At 42.4% G+C, this 23,826-nt stretch overlaps 1 protein-coding gene across 5 annotated transcripts in view; it reads right to left on the bottom strand.

Moving 5' to 3' along the window:
• Nucleotides 1–23,826, bottom strand: part of UTRN (utrophin) — a 1,395,536-nt gene that overhangs the window by 531,104 nt on the left and 840,606 nt on the right. For all 5 annotated transcript variants that reach the window (XM_053711837.1, XM_053711835.1, XM_053711836.1 and 2 more), the window contains one exon: nucleotides 22,734–22,890. In XM_053711837.1, the coding sequence (XP_053567812.1) occupies nucleotides 22,734–22,890 (157 nt within the window). The remainder of the gene's footprint in view (nucleotides 1–22,733; nucleotides 22,891–23,826) is intronic.

The following is a 23,826-nucleotide window of genomic DNA, read 5'->3' as shown; positions in this document are numbered from 1 at the left end:
GTCGGTCGTGACAATGACCCACTCTGGTCTGTGGAACATCATCCCTTGAGACAGATTGTCCAGGGACAGCCACCAACGGAGTGAGTCTCTGGTTCTCTGATTTACTTGTATCTTCGGAGACAAGTCTGTATAGTCCCCATTCCACTGACTGAGCATGCACAGTTGTAATGGTCTTAGATGAATGCGCGCAAAAGGAACTATGTCCATCGCCGCCACCATCAACCCGATCACTTCCATGCACTGAGCTATGGAAGGAAGAGGAACAGAATGAAGTATCCGACAAGAGTCCAGAAGCTTTGTTTTTCTGGCCTCTGTTAGAAAGATCCTCATTTCTAAGGAGTCTATAATTGTTCCCAAGAAGGGAACCCTTGTTGACGGGGATAGAGAACTCTTTTCCACGTTCACTTTCCAGCCGTGAGATCTGAGAAAGGCCAGGACAATGTCCGTGTGAGCCTTTGCTTGAGGAAGGGACGACGCTTGAATCAGAATGTCGTCCAGGTAAGGTACTACTGCAATGCCCCTTGGTCTTAGCACCGCTAGAAGGGACCCTAGTACCTTTGTGAAAATCCTTGGAGCAGTGGCTAATCCGAAAGGAAGCGCCACGAACTGGTAATGTTTGTCCAGGAATGCAAACCTTAGGAACCGATGATGTTCCTTGTGGATAGGAATATGTAGATACGCATCCTTTAAATCCACCGTGGTCATGAATTGACCTTCCTGGATGGAAGGAAGGATAGTTCGAATGGTTTCCATCTTGAACGATGGGACCTTGAGAAATTTGTTTAAGATCTTGAGATCTAGGATTGGTCTGAACGTTCCCTCTTTTTTGGGAACTATGAACAGATTGGAGTAGAACCCCATCCCTTGTTCTCTTAATGGAACAGGATGAATCACTCCCATTTTTAACAGGTCTTCTACACAATGTAAGAACGCCTGTCTTTTTATGTGGTCTGAAGACAACTGCGACCTGTGGAACCTCCCCCTTGGGGGAAGTCCCTTGAATTCCAGAAGATAACCCTGGGAGACTATTTCTAGCGCCCAAGGATCCAGAACATCTCTTGCCCAAGCCTGAGCGAAGAGAGAGAGTCTGCCCCCCACCAGATCCGGTCCCGGATCGGGGGCCAATATTTCATGCTGTCTTGGTAGCAGTGGCAGGTTTCTTGGCCTGCTTTCCCTTGTTCCAGCCTTGCATTGGTCTCCAAGCTGGCTTGGCCTGAGAAGTATTACCCTCTTGCTTAGAGGACGTAGCACCTTGGGCTGGTCCGTTTTTACGAAAGGGACGAAAATTAGGTCTATTTTTTGCCTTGAAGGGCCGATCCTGAGGAAGGGCGTGGCCCTTACCCCCAGTGATATCAGAGATAATCTCTTTCAAGTCAGGACCAAACAGCGTTTTCCCCTTGAAAGGAATGTTTAGTAGCTTGTTCTTGGAAGACGCATCAGCCGACCAAGATTTCAACCAAAGCGCTCTGCGCGCCACAATAGCAAACCCAGAGTTCTTAGCCGCTAACTTAGCCAATTGCAAAGAGGCGTCTAGAGTGAAAGAATTAGCCAATTTGAGAGCATTGATTCTGTCCATAATCTCCTCATAAGGAGGAGAGTCACTATCGAGCACCTTAAGCAGTTCATCAAACCAGAAATATGCGGCAGTAGTGACAGGGACAATGCATGAAATGGGTTGTAGAAGGTAACCCTGCTGAACAAACATCTTTTTAAGCAAACCTTCTAATTTTTTATCCATAGGATCTTTGAAAGCACAACTATCCTCTATGGGAATAGTGGTGCGTTTGTTTAAAGTAGAAACCGCTCCCTCGACCTTGGGGACTGACTGCCATAAGTCCTTTCTGGGGTCGACCATAGGAAACAATTTTTTAAATATGGGGGGAGGGACGAAAGGAATACCGGGCCTTTCCCATTCTTTATTAACAATGTCCGCCACCCGCTTGGGTATAGGAAAAGCTTCTGGGAGCCCCGGCACCTCTAGGAACTTGTCCATTTTACATAGTTTCTCTGGGATGACTAAATTTTCACAATCATCCAGAGTGGATAATACCTCCTTAAGCAAAATGCGGAGATGTTCCAATTTAAATTTAAATGTAATCACATCAGATTCAGCCTGCTGAGAAATGTTCCCTAAATCAGTAATTTCTCCCTCAGACAAAACCTCCCTGGCCCCCTCAGATTGGGTTAGGGGCCCTTCAGAGATATTAATATCAGCGTCGTCATGCTCTTCAGTAACTAAAACAGAGCAGCCACGCTTACGCTGACAAGGGTTAATTTTGGCTAAAATGTTTTTGACAGAATTATCCATTACAGCCGTTAATTGTTGCATAGTAAGGAGTATTGGCGCGCTAGATGTACTAGGGGCCTCCTGAGTGGGCAAGACTCGTGTAGACGAAGGAGGGAATGATGCAGTACCATGCTTACTCCCCTCACTTGAGGAATCATCTTGGGCATCATTGTCATTATCACATAAATCACATTTATTTAAATGAATAGGAATTCTGGCTTCCCCACATTCAGAACACAGTCTATCTGGTAGTTCAGACATGTTAAACAGGCATAAACTTGATCAGAAAGTACAAAAAACGTTTTAAAATAAAACCGTTACTGTCACTTTAAATTTTAAACTGAACACACTTTATTACTGCAATTGCGAAAAAACATGAAGGAATTGTTCAAAATTCACCAAATTTTCACCACAGCGTCTTAAAGCCTTGAAAATATTGCACACCAATTTTGGAAGCTTTAACCCTTAAAATAACGGAACCGGAGCCGTTTTAAGCTTTAAACCCCTTTACAGTCCCTGGTATCTGCTTTGCTGAGACCCAACCAAACCCAAAGGGGAATACGATACCAAATGACGCCTTCAGAAGTCTTTTATAAGTATCAGAGCTCCTCTCACATGCGACTGCATGCCATGCCTCTCAAAAACAAGTGCGCAACACCGGCGCGAAAATGAGACTCTGCCTATGCTTTGGGAAAGCCCCTAAAGAATAAGGTGTCTAAAACAGTGCCTGCCGATATTATTATATCAAAATACCCAGATAAAATGATTCCTCAAGGCTAAATATGTGTTAATTCAATCGATTTAGCCCAGAAAAAGTCTACAGTTTAAATAAGCCCTTGTGAAGCCCTTATTTACAATCGTAATAAACATGGCTTACCGGATCCCATAGGGAAAATGACAGCTTCCAGCATTACATCGTCTTGTTAGAATGTGTCATACCTCAAGCAGCAAGGGACTGCAAACTGTTCCCCCAACTGAAGTTAATTGCTCTCAACAGTCCTGTGTGGAACAGCCATGGATTTTAGTTACGGTTGCTAAAATCATTTTCCTCATACAAACAGAATTCTTCATCTCTTTTCTGTTTCTGAGTAAATAGTACGTACCAGCACTATTTGAAAATAACAAACTCTTGATTGAATAATGAAAAACTACAGTTAAACACTAAAAAACTCTAAGCCATCTCCGTGGAGATGTTGCCTGTACAACGGCAAAGAGAATGACTGGGGTAGGCGGAGCCTAGGAGGGATCATGTGACCAGCTTTGCTGGGCTCTTTGCCATTTCCTGTTGGGGAAGAGAATATCCCACAAGTAAGGATGACGCCGTGGACCGGACACACCTATGTTGGAGAAACCATGACATTTTTGCCACTGCTTGAGGACTATCCTTCGGTGCACACAGAATAAATGGCTGCATTAATTTTTTCTTCAATGTTAATTTCTAAAATTTCTGTGCGCTTAAGAAAGCTTTTCCAACTGAGAGAAAAACACGTTGAGGATTTGCTGAAACTCTACAGACACCATAGTTACACGGAGGTTAATGCAACAGGAAAACGGAGCCGGACGCTGTTTTTGGAAATGCTGTGACATTCAGAGACTACACAATTAACCCCCTATGGGCTAGATTACAAGTGGCGCAGTTTTTTTTTTTGCGTAAGCGAAAACTTGGCTAGGATTTTCATTTTTGCACTTTTCAGGTTGTGTTCGTATTACAAGTTCCGCTTGCATTAACCCAAATAGCGTGAAAATACTAACTTAAATTTTCGTGTGTGTACATGTATTCCCCCATATAGATAAATGGGGGGGGGGGGGGGAACTAAAGCCCCAGATCGCGCAAACTCCATGTCCTTTTCACATTCCTCATAGAAGTCCATGGGGGAAAAAAACACCCATAACACAAACAACATATCATATTTGCATTAGCAAAGGTAAAAACTATTTACAGTAAATGCTCTATCTGAATCATTAAAAAAACAACAACTTGGGTTTAGTAACCCTTTAACTCTGGGCCGCAAGTTCACTAATGCGGGTCTGCAGCCAGAACCTTTGATAAATCTGGGCCTTTGAAAGGGAAAGTTTTGTTTTTTTTTTTTTTTTGTTTTTTTTTTAACAGTTTTACAAGTTACAAAACAAAACAAAAGTCCTTTAGGAATAATATAGAAATGAAGCGGCCTCAAAAAGTGAATTTATGCTTACCTGATAAATTAATTTCTTCTATGGTAGGATGAGTCCACGGATTCTTTACTTGTGGGATATTATCATCATGCTAACAGGAAGTGGCAAAGAGCAACACAGCAGAGCTTTTTATATAGCTCCTCCCTTAGCTCCACCCCCCAGTCATTCGACCGAAGGTACAGGAAGAAAAAGGAGAAACTAAAAGGTGCAGAGGTGACTGAAGTTTAAAATCAAAAAAATATAATCTGTCTTAAAATGACAGGGTGGGCCGTGGACTCGCCGTACCACAGAAGAAATTAATTTATCAGGTAAGCATAAATTTACTTTTCTTCTATAAGGTACGACGAGTCCACAAATTCATCCTTTACTTGTGGGATACAATACCAAAGCTATAGGACACGGATGAACGGGAGGGACAAGACAGATGCCTAAACACAGAAGGCACAACTGCTTGAAGAACTTTTCTCCCAAAAATAGCCTCCGAAGAAGCAAAAGTATCAAATTTGGAAAATTTGGAAAAGGTATGAAGTGAAGACCAAGTCGCGGCCTTACAAATCTGTTCAACAGAAGCATCATTTTTAAAAGCCCATGTGGAAGCCACCGCTCTAGTAGAGTGAGCTGTAATTCTTTCAGGAGGCTGCTGTCCAGCAGTCTCGTATGCCAAATGGATGATGCTTTTCAGCCAAAAAGAAAGAGAGGTAGCCGTAGCTTTTTGACCTCTACGCTTTCCAGAATAGACAACAGAGAAGATGTTTGACGGAAATCTTTGGTCGCTTGCAAGTAAAACTTCAAAGCACGAACCCCGTCCAAGTTATGCAACAGACGCTCCTTCTTAGAGGAAGGATTAGGACACAGGGAAGGAACAACAATTTCCTGATTAATATTCTTATTAGTAACAACCTTAGGAAGGAATCCAGGTTTGGTACGCAAAACCACCTTATCAGCATGGAAAACAAGATAAGGCGAGTCGCATTGCAATGCAGATAGTTCAGAAACTCTTCGAGCCGAAGAGATAGCAACTAATAACAGAGCTTTCCAAGATAGAAGCTCTATGGAATGCATAGGTTCAAACGGAACCCCTTGAAGAACTTTAAGAACTAAATTCAAACTCCATGGCGGAGCAACAGGTTTAATTTATTTATCGGGAGGAGGGCCTCCTCCTGAGTCCACACTCCCTGTGCTTTCAGGGACTTCCAGACTGCACCCCAGCCCAATAGGCTGGTGTCCGTCGTCACTATGACCCATGCTGGCCTGCGGAAACACATTCCCTGGGACAGATGATCCTGTGACAACCACCAAAGAAGAGAATCTCTGGTCTCTTGATCCAGATTTATCTGAGGAGATACATTTGCATAATCCCCATTCCACTGATTGAGTATGCACAGTTGCAGTGGTCTGAGATGCAAGCAAGCAAACGGAACTATGTCCATTGCCGCTACCATTAGTCCTATTACCTCCATACACTGAGCAACGGACGGCCGAGGAATGGAATGAAGAGCTCGGCAGGTGGTTAAAATCTTTGATTTCCTGACCTCCGTCAGAAAAATTTTCATGTCTACCGAATCTATCAAAGTTCCCAGGAATGGAACTCTTGTGAGGGGGATAGGTGAACTCTTTTTTACGTTCACCTTCCACCCGTGAGATCTTAGAAAAGCCAACACGATGTCCGTGTGAGATTTGGCTAGTTGGTAAGTTGACGCCTGAATTTAGATATCGTCTAGATAAGGCGCCACTGCTATGCCCCGCGGCCTTGGAACCGGCAGAAGGGACCCTAACACCTTTGTAAAAATTCTGGGAGCTGTGGCCAACCCGAATTGAAGAGCCACAAACTGGTAATGCTTGTCCAGAAAGGCGGACCTGAGGAACTGGTGATGATCTTTGTGGATAGTGGATAATTCCACGGTGGTCATATATTGACCCTCTTAGATCATTGGTAAAATAGTCCGAATGGGACTCTGAGGAATTTGTTTAGGATCTTGAGATCTAAAATTTTGGGATCTTTTTTGGGAACCACAAACAGATTGGAGTAAAACCCCTGCCCCTGTTCTGATTTTGGAACTGGGCATATTACTCCTATGGTATATATGTCTTCTACGCAGCGTAAGAACGCCTCTCTTTTTGTCTGGTTTACAGACAATCGAGAAAGATGGAATCTCCCCCTTGGAGGAGAATCTTTGAAATCTAGAAGATACCCCTGGGTCACGATTTCTAAAGCCCAGGAGTCCTGAACGTCTCTTGCCCAAGCCTGAGCAAAGAGAGAAAGTCTGCCCTCTACTAGATCCGGTCCCGGATCGGGGGCTCCCTGCCCCTGAGAGTAGGCAAAGAGAATAACTGGAGGGTGGAGCTAAGGGAGGAGCTATATTGCCACTTCCTGTTAGCAGGAGGATAATATCCCACAAGTAAAGAATGAATCCGTGGACTCGTCGTACCTTATAGAAGAAACATACATTTCTTGTTCTGTATTGTGCACTCTAAATTCAAGTGCCCCATATGGCTTGTCAATAAGACAATTCACTGATCTGCAAGTACACACCATTTCTGTCCCAAGGCGCAAGGATACTTAAGATTCAAGATGGCGGCGCACAGTGTGAAGATGCAGAGCTTCACTAACCAGTGAATAGTAACACTAACATGCAAGAATTTTAAATGGGTCCTATTATTTTGTACCAACTGGAGGATATTGCCTGCAATTTATAAATACAGTTAATTTACACTGGGCCTGATTTTAAGTTGCATGCAAGTGATAACACAGATACAATAAAGCACAAGTATTATAAGTTGTTGGTTAAAATGTTTAACCAAACTATTTATGAAACACACAAAATACTTATACAACGCATCCTATACTTTCAATAGGAAGCCATAATAGTGTGTTCAATGCATGTGGATTACAAGTCATCAGATAACTGTCGAGCTCACGTGCATTTTAAAATACTAGTTTCTCTTTTAACACTTTTGGAAAAAAAAAACAGATATCTGTTATCACTTGCAATTGTGCATTCAAATACATGGAAGGTGTACAACAAAAAAGCTAAGTAAAAGTTTACATACTCCATTGGCTTTGAGAGCAAACATCATCTGACAAATTTTAGAGCATGTCTTCATGGAAATCTATTATCTGAGGGAAATTATGTACCTGTGATACCCAAAAGGAATAGTGTAGTGTGCATTACACCATGCACAAAATAAAATTAAAGGTATAGGAAAGTTAAAATTAATTTTGCATGATTCAGATAGAGCATGTAGTTTTAAGACTATTTTAAATTCAGTTCTATTTTCAAAAGTGCTTTGTTCTCTTGATATCCGTTGTTAATACGCACATCTCCTACACTAGTGGGAGCTAGCTGCTGATTGGTGCTTGAACAAATTTGTCTTGTGTGATTGGTTAACTAGATGTGCTCAGCTAGCTGCCATTAATGCTATGCTGTTCCTTTAGCAAAAGATAACAAGATAATGACGCACATTTGATCATAGTTATGTTCTATCCAAATCATAAAAGAGAATTTTAAAATTTTCTGTCCCTTTAACTATGTAAGCTCAGTGCAGACATTCAAGCAGTATGGATTGCTCTCCAGCTCAATATCGTTAACATTTTGGGCTCTACATGTAATTTGACCCATTGTCTGATACTTATTGTGATGATATTGTTGCTATCAAATAGGCTAATTGCAACGACTGGAGCTAAGCTGAACACATCCTTGTCCTAATTAGGTTCAGAAAAGCAAGAAATATTATCCTAAACATCAAACAATCTGAAATTAATAAAACCACAACGCCACTTGACTTCCCCACGCATTTCTCTAGATTTCGCATTGGTTGCTCGCAGAGTAATGTACCACACAATTAGATTTGCAATACCCAAGATAAAAGAAGCAGAACAAGATTAATCAACATTTTGGTAAAACTACTTGCAATGGAGTTTTATTATTTCTGTCTAAATTGAAGCTTCTTTCTCTTGTGGATCCTCAAAATTCTGCAAATTCAAAAATAAGAAGTGCAAATTCCAGAGAATACTTTTCTCCCACAAAGCACATAGCCTGAAGTTTTAAAAGGACATTAAACACTTAAAGAAACATTCTGCTCAAAATTTAAATGCATATAGATGTATTACATCTTTGGATAAAATCATATTTGCAATAAACATGCATTGGCAAAAAACTTAAATTATGTTTTCCTGATTATTTTATTTTCTTCAGACGGAAAGAGTCCACAGCTGCATTCATTACTTTTGGGAATTCAGAACCTGGCCACCAGGAGGAGGCAAAGACACCCCAGCCAAAGGCTTAAATACCTTTCCCACTTCCCCCATCCCCCAGTCATTCTGTTGAGGGACAAGGAACAGTAGAAGAAACATAACAGACGCCCCCCAGAAAAATTACGGGCGGGGAGCTGTAGACCCTTTCCGTCTGAAGAAAAGAAAATGATCAGGTAAGCATAATTTAAGTTGTTCTTCATAAACGGAAAGAGTCCACAGCTGCATTCATTACTTTTGGGAAAACAATACCTAAGCTATAGAGGACACTGAATGCTAAAAAGGGAGGGTACAAAAGGCGGTCCATTCTGAGGGCACCAGGCCTAAAACCCCTACTCAACAAAACCCAGCTTCGTCCGAAGCCGAGAAAAAACTTTGAAAAAAGGAAAAGGCCCAAGGACACTAACCCGCAGATAGTCCATAAGCCTTGCTAGAGACCACAGGAACTAGACTCGACTGCACCAACAAGCCTCCAAGAGACACCGTCAACCGGCAGTCGGTCTTCTAACAACACACCCCTTACTAGAGAAAGGGATCAAATAACCGTAGTCTCCAGAAAGGAGAAAGGACATGGAAAGGACATCCAATAAAGGATTCCAGAGAACCCTAAATAGGGCACAAATCAAAAATAGGGCCCAAACGAGCTCCAAAGAACACCAGACAAAAAATCCTGAGAAACCAGGGCCAAGCCAACCGGCCTTGCAGAACAAGGGAGGCAATGCCCAAACCCCAGTTCGCACAAAATCCAGAAACTGAAACAGAGAAGAGAATCTTCCTCTGAACACAGTGCATCCGCATCCTAGAAAGTAACTGAAGACGAAGGATCCCAGAAACTGTTTAAAGACAGCTCAGAATATCTAAATATTCAGAAACAGTAAACCTTGTGCAGCAAGCTCAGATAGGACAACACCGGAAGAGACAAAACACTGCACGCTGTTGTCATCCGAAGATGACTCCAGAAATTTGAGTACTTGCAAGCAAGTGGAAGCAGATGAGGTTAGATTCAAACCCTAACCTAGAGCTTGCTAGGCATCCAGCTAACCAGTGGACACCGCAAGTCCTTCCCACAAAATCCTGAACATGGAATAGAAGCAAAGCCCTCAAGGAAGGCTCACCAAACCTCGATGACTTGAGGACGAAATTAGCAGAGCAACAGATTTCAAATCCTACTCCAAACACCGGACCAGCCCAAGCAACAGGCATGTCTGATAGACAGAGGAAACAAAATTACCCCAACCCCCCCAGGGAATGGAAGAATGGGGGGTAATCACCCACCCCATTACAGAGCTCGGGAGACAAACCATACACACCTCCCAATGAATGAAGAATCATCCAGACACAACTGTTGAAAACAACAGAGAAAACTCCCAATAAAAGGGAGCACACTCTGTCCGAAGGACAAATCAGCCCCCCCTTGAAAAACTGGGTCATCCCGAACCAGTCCACAGGACCATAAGTCGCCAGACATCCATAAGAACCCTGGACCCGGGACCCATAGCCATCTTAAAACGAACGACACCTCCAGGGAGCACAAGATGCCCCGGCTGAAAAAAATCAGACCTCACAGGGGATGAAAAAAATGGGCTAACTTGAAGAAACGGGTACAGGACTCACTCATAAATTCCCAGCCCAAAGAGAAGAGAACACTCCTAGCAGGAGGCCAACTCCCCACTAACAAGGTGCTAGGCCGTAGTCACGCAACCACACTAGAGTCCAAAGGCACCAAAGACCACACACACAAAGTCCCAGACTAAGGGAAATAATTGCAGAGTTCACCCAAAAAGAGAGTAGAAAAAGTCTCCATATCCACTCAGATTATCCTTACGGAAGGACCACACCCAAGGAAGAATGCCGAGCATCCCGAACCCTGGCGGGAAAACCCCTAAGCGGAAGCTTGGAAAGGAGGAGACCACAGTCTATCGTCCCTAATATGGAAACAACGAACTCCCGGAAGCAGAAAAGAGCCGCACGGCCCTCAACTTCCTAACTTAAACGGCAAAAAAGCAGCCAAGAAAAACAGATGAAGTCAAGACAGTGTCGACCCGAAGGAAGAGACCTCAAGAGGGAACAAATCCTGAAAGGACAATCCCAAGGAACCTAGAAAGGCAAGACCGCCAGGAACTGGCTGTATGAAGGATCTAAGTCCTTCAACTTCTAACCCACTACGGGAAGGAAACACTCTAGATCCCGCAAAATCGGAACCAATAGAATATGTCATAGCGGATCTCAACGGAGTCTCGGCTGACTAGATTAAAAGGCTAATGAGGACCGAACACAATCCCCCATGCCCCTAGGCAAACCACGGACCATCAAGGTCTCTTGGAATGCTAGCTGGAACACGTGAAATAAAACAAATAATAGTGGGAACCACTCGGCGACCTAACCAGACCAGCCAGGCATAGCAGGCGCCACGTGTCTGAGATAGGCCTTAAAGACAGAAGGATTTTTACCCAGTCAGGACCAGCCTGAAACTAAGGGCCCCCAGCACTGACAAGGCCCCACAAAGTCACCCCCTAAGAGGGAGATATAATCAACAGACAAACAAAGGACATAACACGTCCTCGTGAACAAACTTCCGTAGAAGTAAACAGTGCGACCACAAAATCGCGAGTATCGATTGCAGAGAAGAAGATTCCCAAAGGAAATACTATAACAAACTTTAGCTTTAAACCAAATAAAATCCATCCTAACTGGATTAAAATAAAAGATAAAGGCAACACCGTAGGTTATTGCCCAGGAAGAACGGACACGTCCACAGGACCAGCCCAACGGGAATCCGAGTCTTCCAAGCTCAGAACTGGAAAGATACTCAATAAACAAGACAATAATAAGATTACTTCATCCCCTTATGTCTAATCATGCATGCCAGTCGCAGCGGAAGACTGAGGATCCACCACCCCATTAAGAGTGGGATCCTCTAGCATCGCCAAAACGTGCCTCAGGAGAACATGAAGGCACGCCAGTCTACAACGAAAGGCAAAACTTACCTCCACCAGGGCAAATGATGACCCTGGCCCCAAAGGTTGACACCCTGAAGCCTCAGGAGCAGTCGCATCCCCAGGGGGCTGAACTGGACCAGGAAAGCCCTGGTTAATGAAACACGGACAATATCGTAAACACACTCCTGGGAGATGTAAATGCACCAGTGCCAAAGATATGGCCATGCAAAACCATGTCGTAACCTCCGGAGGAAACAAGCCACCCTCCAGAGAAGTATAAGCTGCATTTGGGTTACCTGCATGTGTAGTAAGAGTTGGTTGTAGGAAACTCGCCACGCAGGGAGCAGAATCCCCAGAGGCGGATGGCTCAGCGGGTCCCTGGTTTCCCGATCCCATGGAACAGAGCACTCTAAAACGGCATTCAGAACGTAACTGATGGGCATGCATCACCTGGGACAATTCATATTCTTCGCAAGAATTAGAGTCTGAATCAGAGACATCCATCTCCAAAAAATCAGAATCCTCCATGACTGGGATATTGATAAAAAATGGACCAATAAGAAAAATCTAAACAGCAGTCCATGAAAAAGCGAGCCCGGCCGCAATAGGCCGTTATGTTCCAAAATAGCCATGAGCCTAAGTATCACTACACATTAGCAGACAGAATCACATAACAAACATTATTAAACCCCCCCCCCCCCGTTCATTAACCCCCCTCAGGAGATATTAACCCTTGATTCCAAGATACAAAAGGTCACTGAGACCCTGTGTTTAATTTGTATTTCCCGCAAAGTTGTAGCCTCTCGGATAAACAGTTGTAATTACAAGACATCCATGACGAAAGTAAAATCAAATGACCTTACCTGAATCTACACCGTAGAACAGGAACACGGCCCTTCAAGTGTGACAGATAGTTAAGAATCTTACTTGGCAATCAGAGTATAGATTTATAGCAATTGATGTGGTATCATTGTATACATCCATCCCGCACCACCAGGGATTAAAAGCTATTTCTTACTTTTTTGAATAATCATTCTCATTATACTGGTGATGTCAAACATTTTTTGTTAACGGCTATTGAATTTCTTTTGGCACATAATTTTTTCCTTTTTGAGGGATGTTGCTACCTCCAGAGGCGTGGGACAGCCATGGGGACAAAATTTGCCCCATCCTATGCCAACCTTTTTATGGGTTGGTGGGAGGCCGCCCACGTCTATGGAGATAGCAACCCCTTTTAAGTCTAATATTGTTTATTATGGCCGGTATATTGATGACCTCCTGGTGGTGTGGGATAGAAATGCAGGGTCTGCACAAGAGTTTGTGGATAATCTAAACACTAACACAGTAGGTATCAAATTCACTGGAGAACAACATGAAACAAATATTAAATTTTTGGATGTAGAATTAGAAGTGGATCTATGTACTGGTTGCATCAGTACAAGTGTTTATAGAAAACGTTCAGGAGGGAATACCATTCTTAACTAAAAATCATGTCATCCAGGTCATGTAAAAAGAGCAATATATTAGAAATAGACGAATATGCTCAAATGACAGGACATACAAAACAGAGGCTACCCAGAAAAACTTTTAAGTAATACTAAAAAGGAGGTAGATCAAAATTCAAAGAGAAAACCTACTGCACTATAAAAACAATAAAAGGGAGACACAAACAAATGTGGGAGACAAAATCATTTTTAGTACTCGCTATAGTTTGGAATTTAATAAGGTCTGTAACATTATTAAACAATGTCTACCAATTCTGGCCGGAGAACCTAGTTTAGAAGGTTTAGCTATGGGAGGGTGTAAATGTGTAGCCAAAAAAGGAAAAACCATTGGCAATATTTTAGCTCCCTCAGATCTTCCAAGCAAAAACATTAAAACGTGGTTACCCAACAGATTGGGCTTTTACAAATGTAGGGCCAATCGTTGTAAGGCTTGTACGTATGTTAAAGAGGGGACACATTTTCCTTCCACTGTTACAAAGAAATCTTTTGAGATTAGATTCAAACTAAATTGTAAATCTACACATGTAATTTACCTTTTAACCTGTAGTGGTGCTAAATTCAATATGTCGGGAAGACTAAACGTTTTCTAAAAGACAGGGCACTTGAACATATCAGGGATATTGAAGAACCAGATATATTCACCCCTGTGGCTAGACATTTCAAAAATGTACATTCAGGTGATGCTACACTCCTCTCAATTCAGGCTATAGATCATGTTCCAGTACACAAAAGAGGAGGTGACAGAGTATTGTTTAAGCTACAATGAAGCTAAATGGATTTTCTATCTGAATACCAGACACCCCTAGGGGATCAACATGGAAAGTGATGTTAATCTGTATATCTAGTTCCATACTTTGTGCTGTGCCCCTTAATAGACTTGTTCCCCTGTGCAGGTTATCCGCTACTTAATAAGTGTTACTATATAACATTTCTAAATAAAATGTCTTAATATTTCAGGAGTTATAAATCTTTTTATAAATATGCAATAGGGTTAAGAGCAGAGTAAGAGTGGGAATATTAATACAGATAAATTATTACATTTTTAGGTTCATTTATATATATTAATATATATATTTTCTCCTATTATATATAGCTTAGTGTTTATTCACTTAGGTTGTGAGAGGGTTAAAAAGTCCAGACACCAGGGCACATACCATTAGAGTATTCAAATTAAAGGACAAGTAGCGGTTAACTTTTGAGTTATTTGTTTTTAATCACCTGTGTGCAATTAATGTTTTATGTAATTGATGTTTGCCTCTTTAAATAGAGATTTCAGTGTTGACATTAGTAAGCAGTGAGCAAGTGTGGAAGCCCCACACAAAACATGTCTGCTCTTTCTTGTCTCCACTGAAAACCACTACTTGACATTGTGAGCTGCGAGCTCATTTCTGTTTTTATGCTGTCTCACTAATAAAGGTATTTTTTACGGATTCCCCCTGCATCCTCTGTTTTCACTTACTTACCTCCTTGTGATGCCCGGCAGTCCTGGTTTGCTGTGACAGATAGTAGCGTTGCTTCTGCCATGGACTTGAGAGAGGAAAGCAGGCAGCGAAACTCGTCAATGCTGATTGCTTGTGCAGCTGTTAATCTGAGTCGGGATGGTTTTGCAGAAAGACTCTCCCTGCATCTCCGGACTCTAACTTTCATCCATGCTCTCACTGAAAGGCTGACAGGACTATTTAAAACTCCAGTCCCATTCCGAAGAGTACTACCCTCCATAAGAGACTATCGAAAAAACTTCTGACACTTCTCTGCCAACCTCCTGGGACGAAAAGGCAAAGAATGACTTGGGGGGGGGGGGAAGTGGGAGAGGTATTTATTTGGCTGGGGTGTCTTTGCCTCCTCCTGGTGGCCAGGTTCTGAATTCCCAAAAGTAATTAATGCAGCTCTGGGCTCTTTCCGTTTATGAAAATGATTCTAGTAAAAATTATCACTTTAGCACGTACACACGAAGCTAGATGTTCTCAGTGCACCAGCATTTTAAATACTGTAGCTGTTCAGAGCACCAGTGGGGCTTGGATCATAACAGCAATTAACAAACTGAGTCATTACCAGATGGTAAACGCACCTTAGACTCTCTGAGCAAGTGCTGTGTTTAAAATGCACCTGTGCATACTTAAACGGACAGTCTAGTCCAAAACAAACTTTCATTATTCAGATAGGGCATGTCATTTTAAACAATTTTCCAATTTACTTCTATCACCAATTTTGCTTTGTTCTTTTGGTATTCTTAGTTGAAACCTAAATCTAGGAGGTTCATATGCTAATTTCTAAGTCCTTGAAGGCCGCCTCGTAGCTCAGGGCATTTTAACAGTTTTTCACCACTAGAGAGCGTTAGATCATGTGTTTCATATAGATAGCACTGTGCTCATGCACATGGAGTTCCTATGAGCCAGCGCTGACTGGCTACAATGCAAGTTTGTCAAAAGAACAGAAATAAGGCGTCAGTTTGCAGAGGCTTAGATACAAGATAATCACAGAGATAAAAAGTGTATTAATATAACTGTGTTGGTTATGCAAAACTAGGGAATAGGTAATAAAGGGATTATCTATCTTTTAAGACAAATATTAAAAATATAGAAAAAGTCACACTCCAATTGGGGTTTGGACAGAGATGTACTTAAATTGCTTGTTATAACCAAAGTATTTTGCATTTGATATAAGCAATTTCAACAGATCAATTAAAGTGAATGTAAAGTTTAATGAATAAGTGCCGGTAACTAAAAATAATCTTAAAAACAGGGGCACTTTCATCCATTAAACTTTACAATGACGTTTATTTATAAAAACAGAATTTATGTTTACCTGATAAATTTCTTTCTCCAACGGTGTGTCCGGTCCACGGCGTCATCCTTACTTGTGGGATATTCTCTTCCCCAACAGGAAATGGCAAAGAGCCCAGCAAAGCTGGTCACATGATCCCTCCTAGGCTCCGCCTACCCCAGTCATTCGACCGACGTTAAGGAGGAATATTTGCATAGGAGAAACCATATGGTACCGTGGTGACTGTAGTTAAAGAAAATAAATTATCAGACCTGATTAAAAAACCAGGGCGGGCCGTGGACCGGACACACCGTTGGAGAAAGAAATTTATCAGGTAAACATAAATTCTGTTTTCTCCAACATAGGTGTGTCCGGTCCACGGCGTCATCCTTACTTGTGGGAACCAATACCAAAGCTTTAGGACACGGATGAAGGGAGGGAGCAAATCAGGTCACCTAAATGGAAGGCACCACGGCTTGCAAAACCTTTCTCCCAAAAATAGCCTCAGAAGAAGCAAAAGTATCAAACTTGTAAAATTTGGTAAAAGTGTGCAGTGAAGACCAAGTCGCTGCCCTACACATCTGATCAACAGAAGCCTCGTTCTTGAAGGCCCATGTGGAAGCCACAGCCCTAGTGGAATGAGCTGTGATTCTTTCGGGAGGCTGCCGTCCGGCAGTCTCGTAAGCCAATCTGATGATGCTTTTAATCCAAAAAGAGAGAGAGGTAGAAGTTGCTTTTTGACCTCTCCTTTTACCTGAATAAACAACAAACAAGGAAGATGTTTGTCTAAAATCCTTTGTAGCATCTAAATAGAATTTTAGAGCGCGAACAACATCCAAATTGTGCAACAAACGTTCCTTCTTTGAAACTGGTTTTGGACACAGAGAAGGTACGATAATCTCCTGGTTAATGTTTTTGTTAGAAACAACTTTTGGAAGAAAACCAGGTTTAGTACGTAAAACCACCTTATCTGCATGGAACACCAGATAAGGAGGAGAACACTGCAGAGCAGATAATTCTGAGACTCTTCTAGCAGAAGAAATCGCAACTAAAAACAAAACTTTCCAAGATAATAACTTAATATCAACGGAATGTAAGGGTTCAAACGGAACCCCCTGAAGAACTGAAAGAACTAAATTGAGACTCCAAGGAGGAGTCAAAGGTTTGTAAACAGGCTTGATTCTAACCAGAGCCTGAACAAAGGCTTGAACATCTGGCACAGCTGCCAGCTTTTTGTGAAGTAATACCGACAAGGCAGAAATCTGTCCCTTCAGGGAACTAGCAGATAATCCTTTTTCCAATCCTTCTTGAAGGAAGGATAGAATCCTAGGAATCTTAACCTTGTCCCAAGGGAATCCTTTAGATTCACACCAACAGATATATTTTTTCCAAATTTTGTGGTAAATCTTTCTAGTTACAGGCTTTCTGGCCTGAACCAGAGTATCGATAACAGAATCTGAGAATCCTCGCTTCGATAAAATCAAGCGTTCAATCTCCAAGCAGTCAGCTGGAGTGAAACCAGATTCGGATGTTCGAACGGACCCTGAACAAGAAGGTCTCGTCTCAAAGGTAGCTTCCAAGGTGGAGCCGATGACATATTCACCAGATCTGCATACCAAGTCCTGCGTGGCCACGCAGGAGCTATCAAGATCACCGACGCCCTCTCCTGATTGATCCTGGCTACCAGCCTGGGGATGAGAGGAAATGGCGGGAACACATAAGCTAGTTTGAAGGTCCAAGGTGCTACTAGTGCATCCACTAGAGCCGCCTTGGGATCCCTGGATCTGGCCCCGTAGCAAGGAACTTTGAAGTTCTGACGAGAGGCCATCAGATCCATGTCTGGAATGCCCCACAGGTGAGTGACTTGGGCAAAGATTTCCGGATGGAGTTCCCACTCCCCCGGATGCAATGTCTGACGACTCAGAAAATCCGCTTCCCAATTTTCCACTCCTGGGATGTGGATAGCAGACAGGTGGCAGGAGTGAGACTCCGCCCATAGAATGATTTTGGTCACTTCTTCCATCGCTAGGGAACTCCTTGTTCCCCCCTGATGGTTGATGTACGCAACAGTTGTCATGTTGTCTGATTGAAACCGTATGAACTTGGTCCTCGCTAGCCGAGGCCAGGCCTTGAGAGCATTGAATATCGCTCTCAGTTCCAGAATATTTATCGGTAGAAGAGATTCTTCCCGAGACCAAAGACCCTGAGCTTTCAGGGATCCCCAGACCGCGCCCCAGCCCATCAGACTGGCGTCGGTCGTGACAATGACCCACTCTGGTCTGCGGAACGTCATCCCTTGAGACAGATTGTCCAGGGACAGCCACCAACGGAGTGAGTCTCTGGTCCTCTGATTTACTTGTATCTTCGGAGACAAGTCTGTATAGTCCCCATTCCACTGACTGAGCATGCACAGTTGTAATGGTCTTAGATGAATGCGCGCAAAAGGAACTATGTCCATCGCCGCTACCATCAACCCGATCACTTCCATGCACTGAGCTATGGAAGGAAGAGGAACGGAATGAAGTATCCGACAAAAGTCTAGAAGTTTTGTTTTTCTGGCCTCTGTTAGAAAGATCCTCATTTCTAAAGAGTCTATAATTGTTCCCAAGAAGGGAACCCTTGTTGACGGGGATAGAGAACTCTTTTCCACGTTCACTTTCCAGCCGTGAGATCTGAGAAAGGCCAGGACAATGTCCGTGTGAGCCTTTGCTTGAGGAAGGGACGACGCTTGAATCAGAATGTCGTCCAGGTAAGGTACTACTGCAATGCCCCTTGGTCTTAGCACCGCTAGAAGGGAGCCTAGTACCTTTGTGAAAATCCTTGGAGCAGTGGCTAATCCGAAAGGAAGCGCCACGAACTGGTAATGTTTGTCCAGGAATGCAAACCTTAGGAACCGATGATGTTCCTTGTGGATAGGAATATGTAGATACGCATCCTTTAAATCCACCGTGGTCATGAATTGACCCTCCTGGATGGAAGGAAGAATAGTTCGAATGGTTTCCATCTTGAAAGATGGAACCTTGAGAAACTTGTTTAAGATCTTGAGATCTAAGATTGGTCTGAACGTTCCCTCTTTTTTGGGAACTATGAACAGATTGGAGTAGAACCCCATCCCTTGTTCTCTTAGTGGAACAGGATGAATCACTCCCATTTTTAACAGGTCTTCTACACAATGTAAGAACGCCTGTCTTTTTATATGGTCTGAAGACAACTGAGACCTGTGGAACCTCCCCCTTGGGGGAAGTCCCTTGAATTCCAGAAGATAACCCTGGGAGACTATTTCTAGCGCCCAAGGATCCAGAACATCTCTTGCCCAAGCCTGAGCGAAGAGAGAGAGTCTGCCCCCCACCAGATCCGGTCCCGGATCGGGGGCCAATATTTCATGCTGTCTTGGTAGCAGTGGCAGGCTTCTTGGCCTGCTTTCCCTTGTTCCAGCCTTGCATTGGTCTCCAAGCTGGCTTGGCTTGAGAAGTATTACCCTCTTGCTTAGAGGACGTAGCACTTTGGGCTGGTCCGTTTTTACGAAAGGGACGAAAATTGGGTCTATTTTTCGCCTTGAAAGGCCGATCCTGAGGAAGGGCGTGGCCCTTACCCCCAGTGATATCCGAGATAATCTCTTTCAAGTCAGGGCCAAACAGCGTTTTCCCCTTGAAAGGAATGTTTAGTAGCTTGTTCTTGGAAGACGCGTCAGCCGACCAAGATTTCAACCAAAGCGCTCTGCGCGCCACAATAGCAAACCCAGAATTCTTAGCCGCTAACCTAGCCAATTGCAAAGTGGCGTCTAGGGTGAAAGAATTAGCCAATTTGAGAGCATTGATTCTGTCCATAATCTCCTCATAAGGAGGAGAATCACTATCGAGCGCCTTTATCAGTTCATCAAACCAGAAACATGCGGCTGTAGTGACAGGGACAATGCATGAAATTGGTTGTAGAAGGTAACCCTGCTGAACAAACATCTTTTTAAGCAAACCTTCTAATTTTTTATCCATAGGATCTTTGAAAGCACAACTATCCTCTATGGGTATAGTGGGTGCGTTTGTTTAAAGTAGAAACCGCTCCCTCGACCTTGGGGACTGTCTGCCATAAGTCCTTTCTGGGGTCGACCATAGGAAACAATTTTTTAAATATGGGGGGAGGGACGAAAGGAATACCGGGCCTTTCCCATTCTTTATTAACAATGTCCGCCACCCGCTTGGGTATAGGAAAAGCTTCTGGGAGCTCCGGCACCTCTAGGAACTTGTCCATTTTACATAGTTTCTCTGGGATGACCAACTTTTCACAATCATCCAGAGTGGATAATACCTCCTTAAGCAGAATGCGGAGATGTTCCAACTTAAATTTAAATGCAATTACATCAGGTTCAGCCTGTTGAGAAATGTTCCCTGAATCAGTAATTTCTCCCTCAGACAAAACCTCCCTGGCCCCCTCAGATTGGGTTAGGGGCCCTTCAGAGATATTAATATCAGCGTCGTCATGCTCTTCAGTAACTAAAACAGAGCAGCCACGCTTACGCTGACAAGGGTTCATTTTGGCTAAAATGTTTTTGACAGAATTATCCATTACAGCCGTTAATTGTTGCATAGTAAGCAGTATTGGCGCGCTAGATGTACTAGGGGCCTCCTGAGTGGGCAAGACTCGTGTAGACGAAGGAGGGAATGATGCAGTACCATGCTTACTCCCCTCACTTGAGGAATCATCTTGGGCATCATTGTCATTATCACATAAATCACATTTATTTAAATGAACAGGAATTCTGGCTTCCCCACATTCAGAACACAGTCTATCTGGTAGTTCAGACATGTTAAACAGGCATAAACTTGATAATAAAGTACAAAAAACGTTTTAAAATAAAACCGTTACTGTCACTTTAAATTTTAAACTGAACACACTTTATTACTGCAATTGCGAAAAAACATGAAGGAATTGTACAAAATTCACCAAATTTTCACCACAGTGTCTTAAAGCCTTAAAAGTATTGCACACCAAATTTGGAAGCTTTAACCCTTAAAATAACGGAACCGGAGCCGTTTTAACACTTTAACCCCTTTACAGTCCCTGGTATCTGCTTTGCTGAGACCCAACCAAGCCCAAAGGGGAATACGATACCAAATGACGCCTTCAGAAAGTCTTTTCTAAGTATCAGAGCTCCTCTCACATGCGACTGCATGCCATGCCTCTCAAAAACAAGTGCGCCACACCGGCGCGAAAATGAGACTCTGCTTATGCTTTGGGAAAGCCCCAGAGAAATAAGGTGTCTAATACAGTGCCTGCCGATATTATAATATCAATAAACCCAGATAAAATGATTCCTCAAAGCTAAATATGTTTTAAAACTGATCGATTTAGCCCAGAAAAGTCTACAATCTTAATAAGCCCTTGTGAAGCCCTTATTTACCATCGTAATAAACATGGCTTACCGGATCCCATAGGGAAAAATGACAGCTTCCAGCATTACATCGTCTTGTTAGAATGTGTCATACCTCAAGCAGCAAGAGACTGCACACTGTTCCCCCAACTGAAGTTAATTGCTCTCAACAGTCCTGTGTGGAACAGCCATGGATTTTAGTTACGGTGCTAAAATCATTTTCCTCATACAAACAGAAATCTTCATCTCTTTTCTGTTTCTGAGTAAATAGTACATACCAGCACTATTTTAAAATAACAAACTCTTGATTGAATAATAAAAACTACAGTTAAACACTAAAAACTCTAAGCCATCTCCGTGGAGATGTTGCCTGTACAACGGCAAAGAGAATGACTGGGGTAGGCGGAGCCTAGGAGGGATCATGTGACCAGCTTTGCTGGGCTCTTTGCCATTTCCTGTTGGGGAAGAGAATATCCCACAAGTAAGGATGACGCCGTGGACCGGACACACCTATGTTGGAGAAAATACTTACCTTTGCGTTATGGTAAACATAACCCTGATCCCCCGCCCATAGCTCCTGCTTTCTTTAGCAGATCGATAACGAGTCCGGATTTCACCAATCGTTGTGCCCCCTTTGGCGTGCAGCTCGTGAGGCACACAATGGTTGGAGGAACCTGGATCGTCATCGATATCCTAATGAAAGCAGGAGCTGCGGGCGGAGGATCAGCGTTATGTTTACCATAACGCAAAGGTAAGTATTTTAAAAAATAAGCTTCAATGTAAAGTTTAATGAATGAAAGTGCCCCTGATTTTAAGATCACTTTTAGTTACAATGCACTTATTCACTAAACTTTACAATCACTTTAACAGAAAAACATAAACAGCAAAATGTCAAACCTAAAAGGTCAGTTTATATGCTCTCTTAAAGGGACAGTCTACACCAGAATTGTTATTGTTTTGAAAGATAGATAATCCCTTAATTATCCATTCCCTAGTTTTGCATAACCAATACAGCTATATTAAAACACTTTTTACCTCTGATTACCTTATATCTAAGCCCCTGCAGACTGCCCCCTTATTTCAGTTCTTTTGACAGACTTGCATTTTAGCCAATCAGTGCGGACTCCTAGGTAACTCCACCTGCATGAGCACAGTTATCTATATGACACACATGAACTAACACCCCCTAGTAGAGAAAAACTGTCAAAATGCATTCAGAGAAGAGGCGGCCTTCAAGGTCTAAGCATATGAACCTACTAAGTTTAGTTTTCAACTAAGAATACCAAGAATACCAAGAGAACAAAGCAAAATTGGTGCTTAAAGTAAATTGGAAAGTTGTTTAAAATGGCATGCCCTATCTGAATCATAAAAGTTTATTTTGGACTAGACTGCCCCTTTAACACATTTAACACAGTTTTTTTTTCATGCAAAAAATATATTATAGTCTTACCTTGCAAAACTCATTCTGTTGCTGTACCGTGGGAACATCTCCACCCACAGGCATTTGTTTTTTCAGTTCATCATCTCTAACGTCTAACCAGTGCAGGAGGTCTTCCAGTGACTTCAACAACCTATTCCATTTATCAGCACTTGCCTCTAAGTGAGTTCTGTGTAAAATAAAAACCACAAGATGAATACAACTGAGCGTTTTACGAACACAATTTTGTGGTAGTTAATTTTTTTTTATTTTTTTTTAACTACAAACAGTTCTAAAGAATTCTTTTGATTTATATTCTAAATATGTTACAGCAAATGAAAACCAAGACATTCACAACAGTTTCAAAAGTAAAAAAAAAAGAACCAGGGTCCAAATGATCATTGAATTGTAAGCCCGGCTTTGGTAAATTAGGGTGTGGTTGGGCAGTCCAGGTTTTATTGTGGAAAGCTGGAATAAAGAAGTGTGGAGCTGCAGTACTGGAGATGTTGCACATAAAAAAGTGTGACAGTTGGGTGGGGGCAACTAAACTCTATTCTCCGACCATCAGCACAATGAGGGTCCAAGCCTAAAATATTTTGGGGGGAGGGAGGCTTTTTGCACCTCTCAAGAACTGCTACTTAGACAATAAGTTATGACAGGTTTTGTGATAATATTTTACCATATATGAAACCCCTGAGAACAGTGAGTACTACTCTTATCTTAAAGCGACACTGAACCCAAATTTTTTCTTTCATGATTCAGCTAGAGCATGCAATTTTAAGCAACTTTCTAATTTACTCCTATTATCAAATTTTCTTCGTTCTCTAGCTATCTTTATTTGAAAAAGAAGGCATCTAAGCTTTTTTCTTGATTCAGTACTCTGGACAGCACTTTTTATTGGTGGATGAATTTATCCACCAATCAGCAAGGACAACCCAGGTTGTTCACCAAAAATGGGCTGGCATTTTAAATTACATTCTTGCATTTCAAATAAAGATACCAAGAGAATAAAGAAAATTTGATAATAGGAGTAAATTAGAAAGTTGTTTAAAATGTCATGCTCTATCTGAATCACGAAAGAAAAAATTTGGGTTCAGTGTCCCGTTAAGCAGGCTCTGAGTACATG

Source organism: Bombina bombina, chromosome 4 (genome assembly GCF_027579735.1).
Source record: "Bombina bombina isolate aBomBom1 chromosome 4, aBomBom1.pri, whole genome shotgun sequence".
NCBI lineage: Eukaryota > Metazoa > Chordata > Amphibia > Anura > Bombinatoridae > Bombina > Bombina bombina.
Note: the sequence above shows the minus strand (reverse complement) of the source record. Positions and strands in the feature narration are given on the sequence as shown.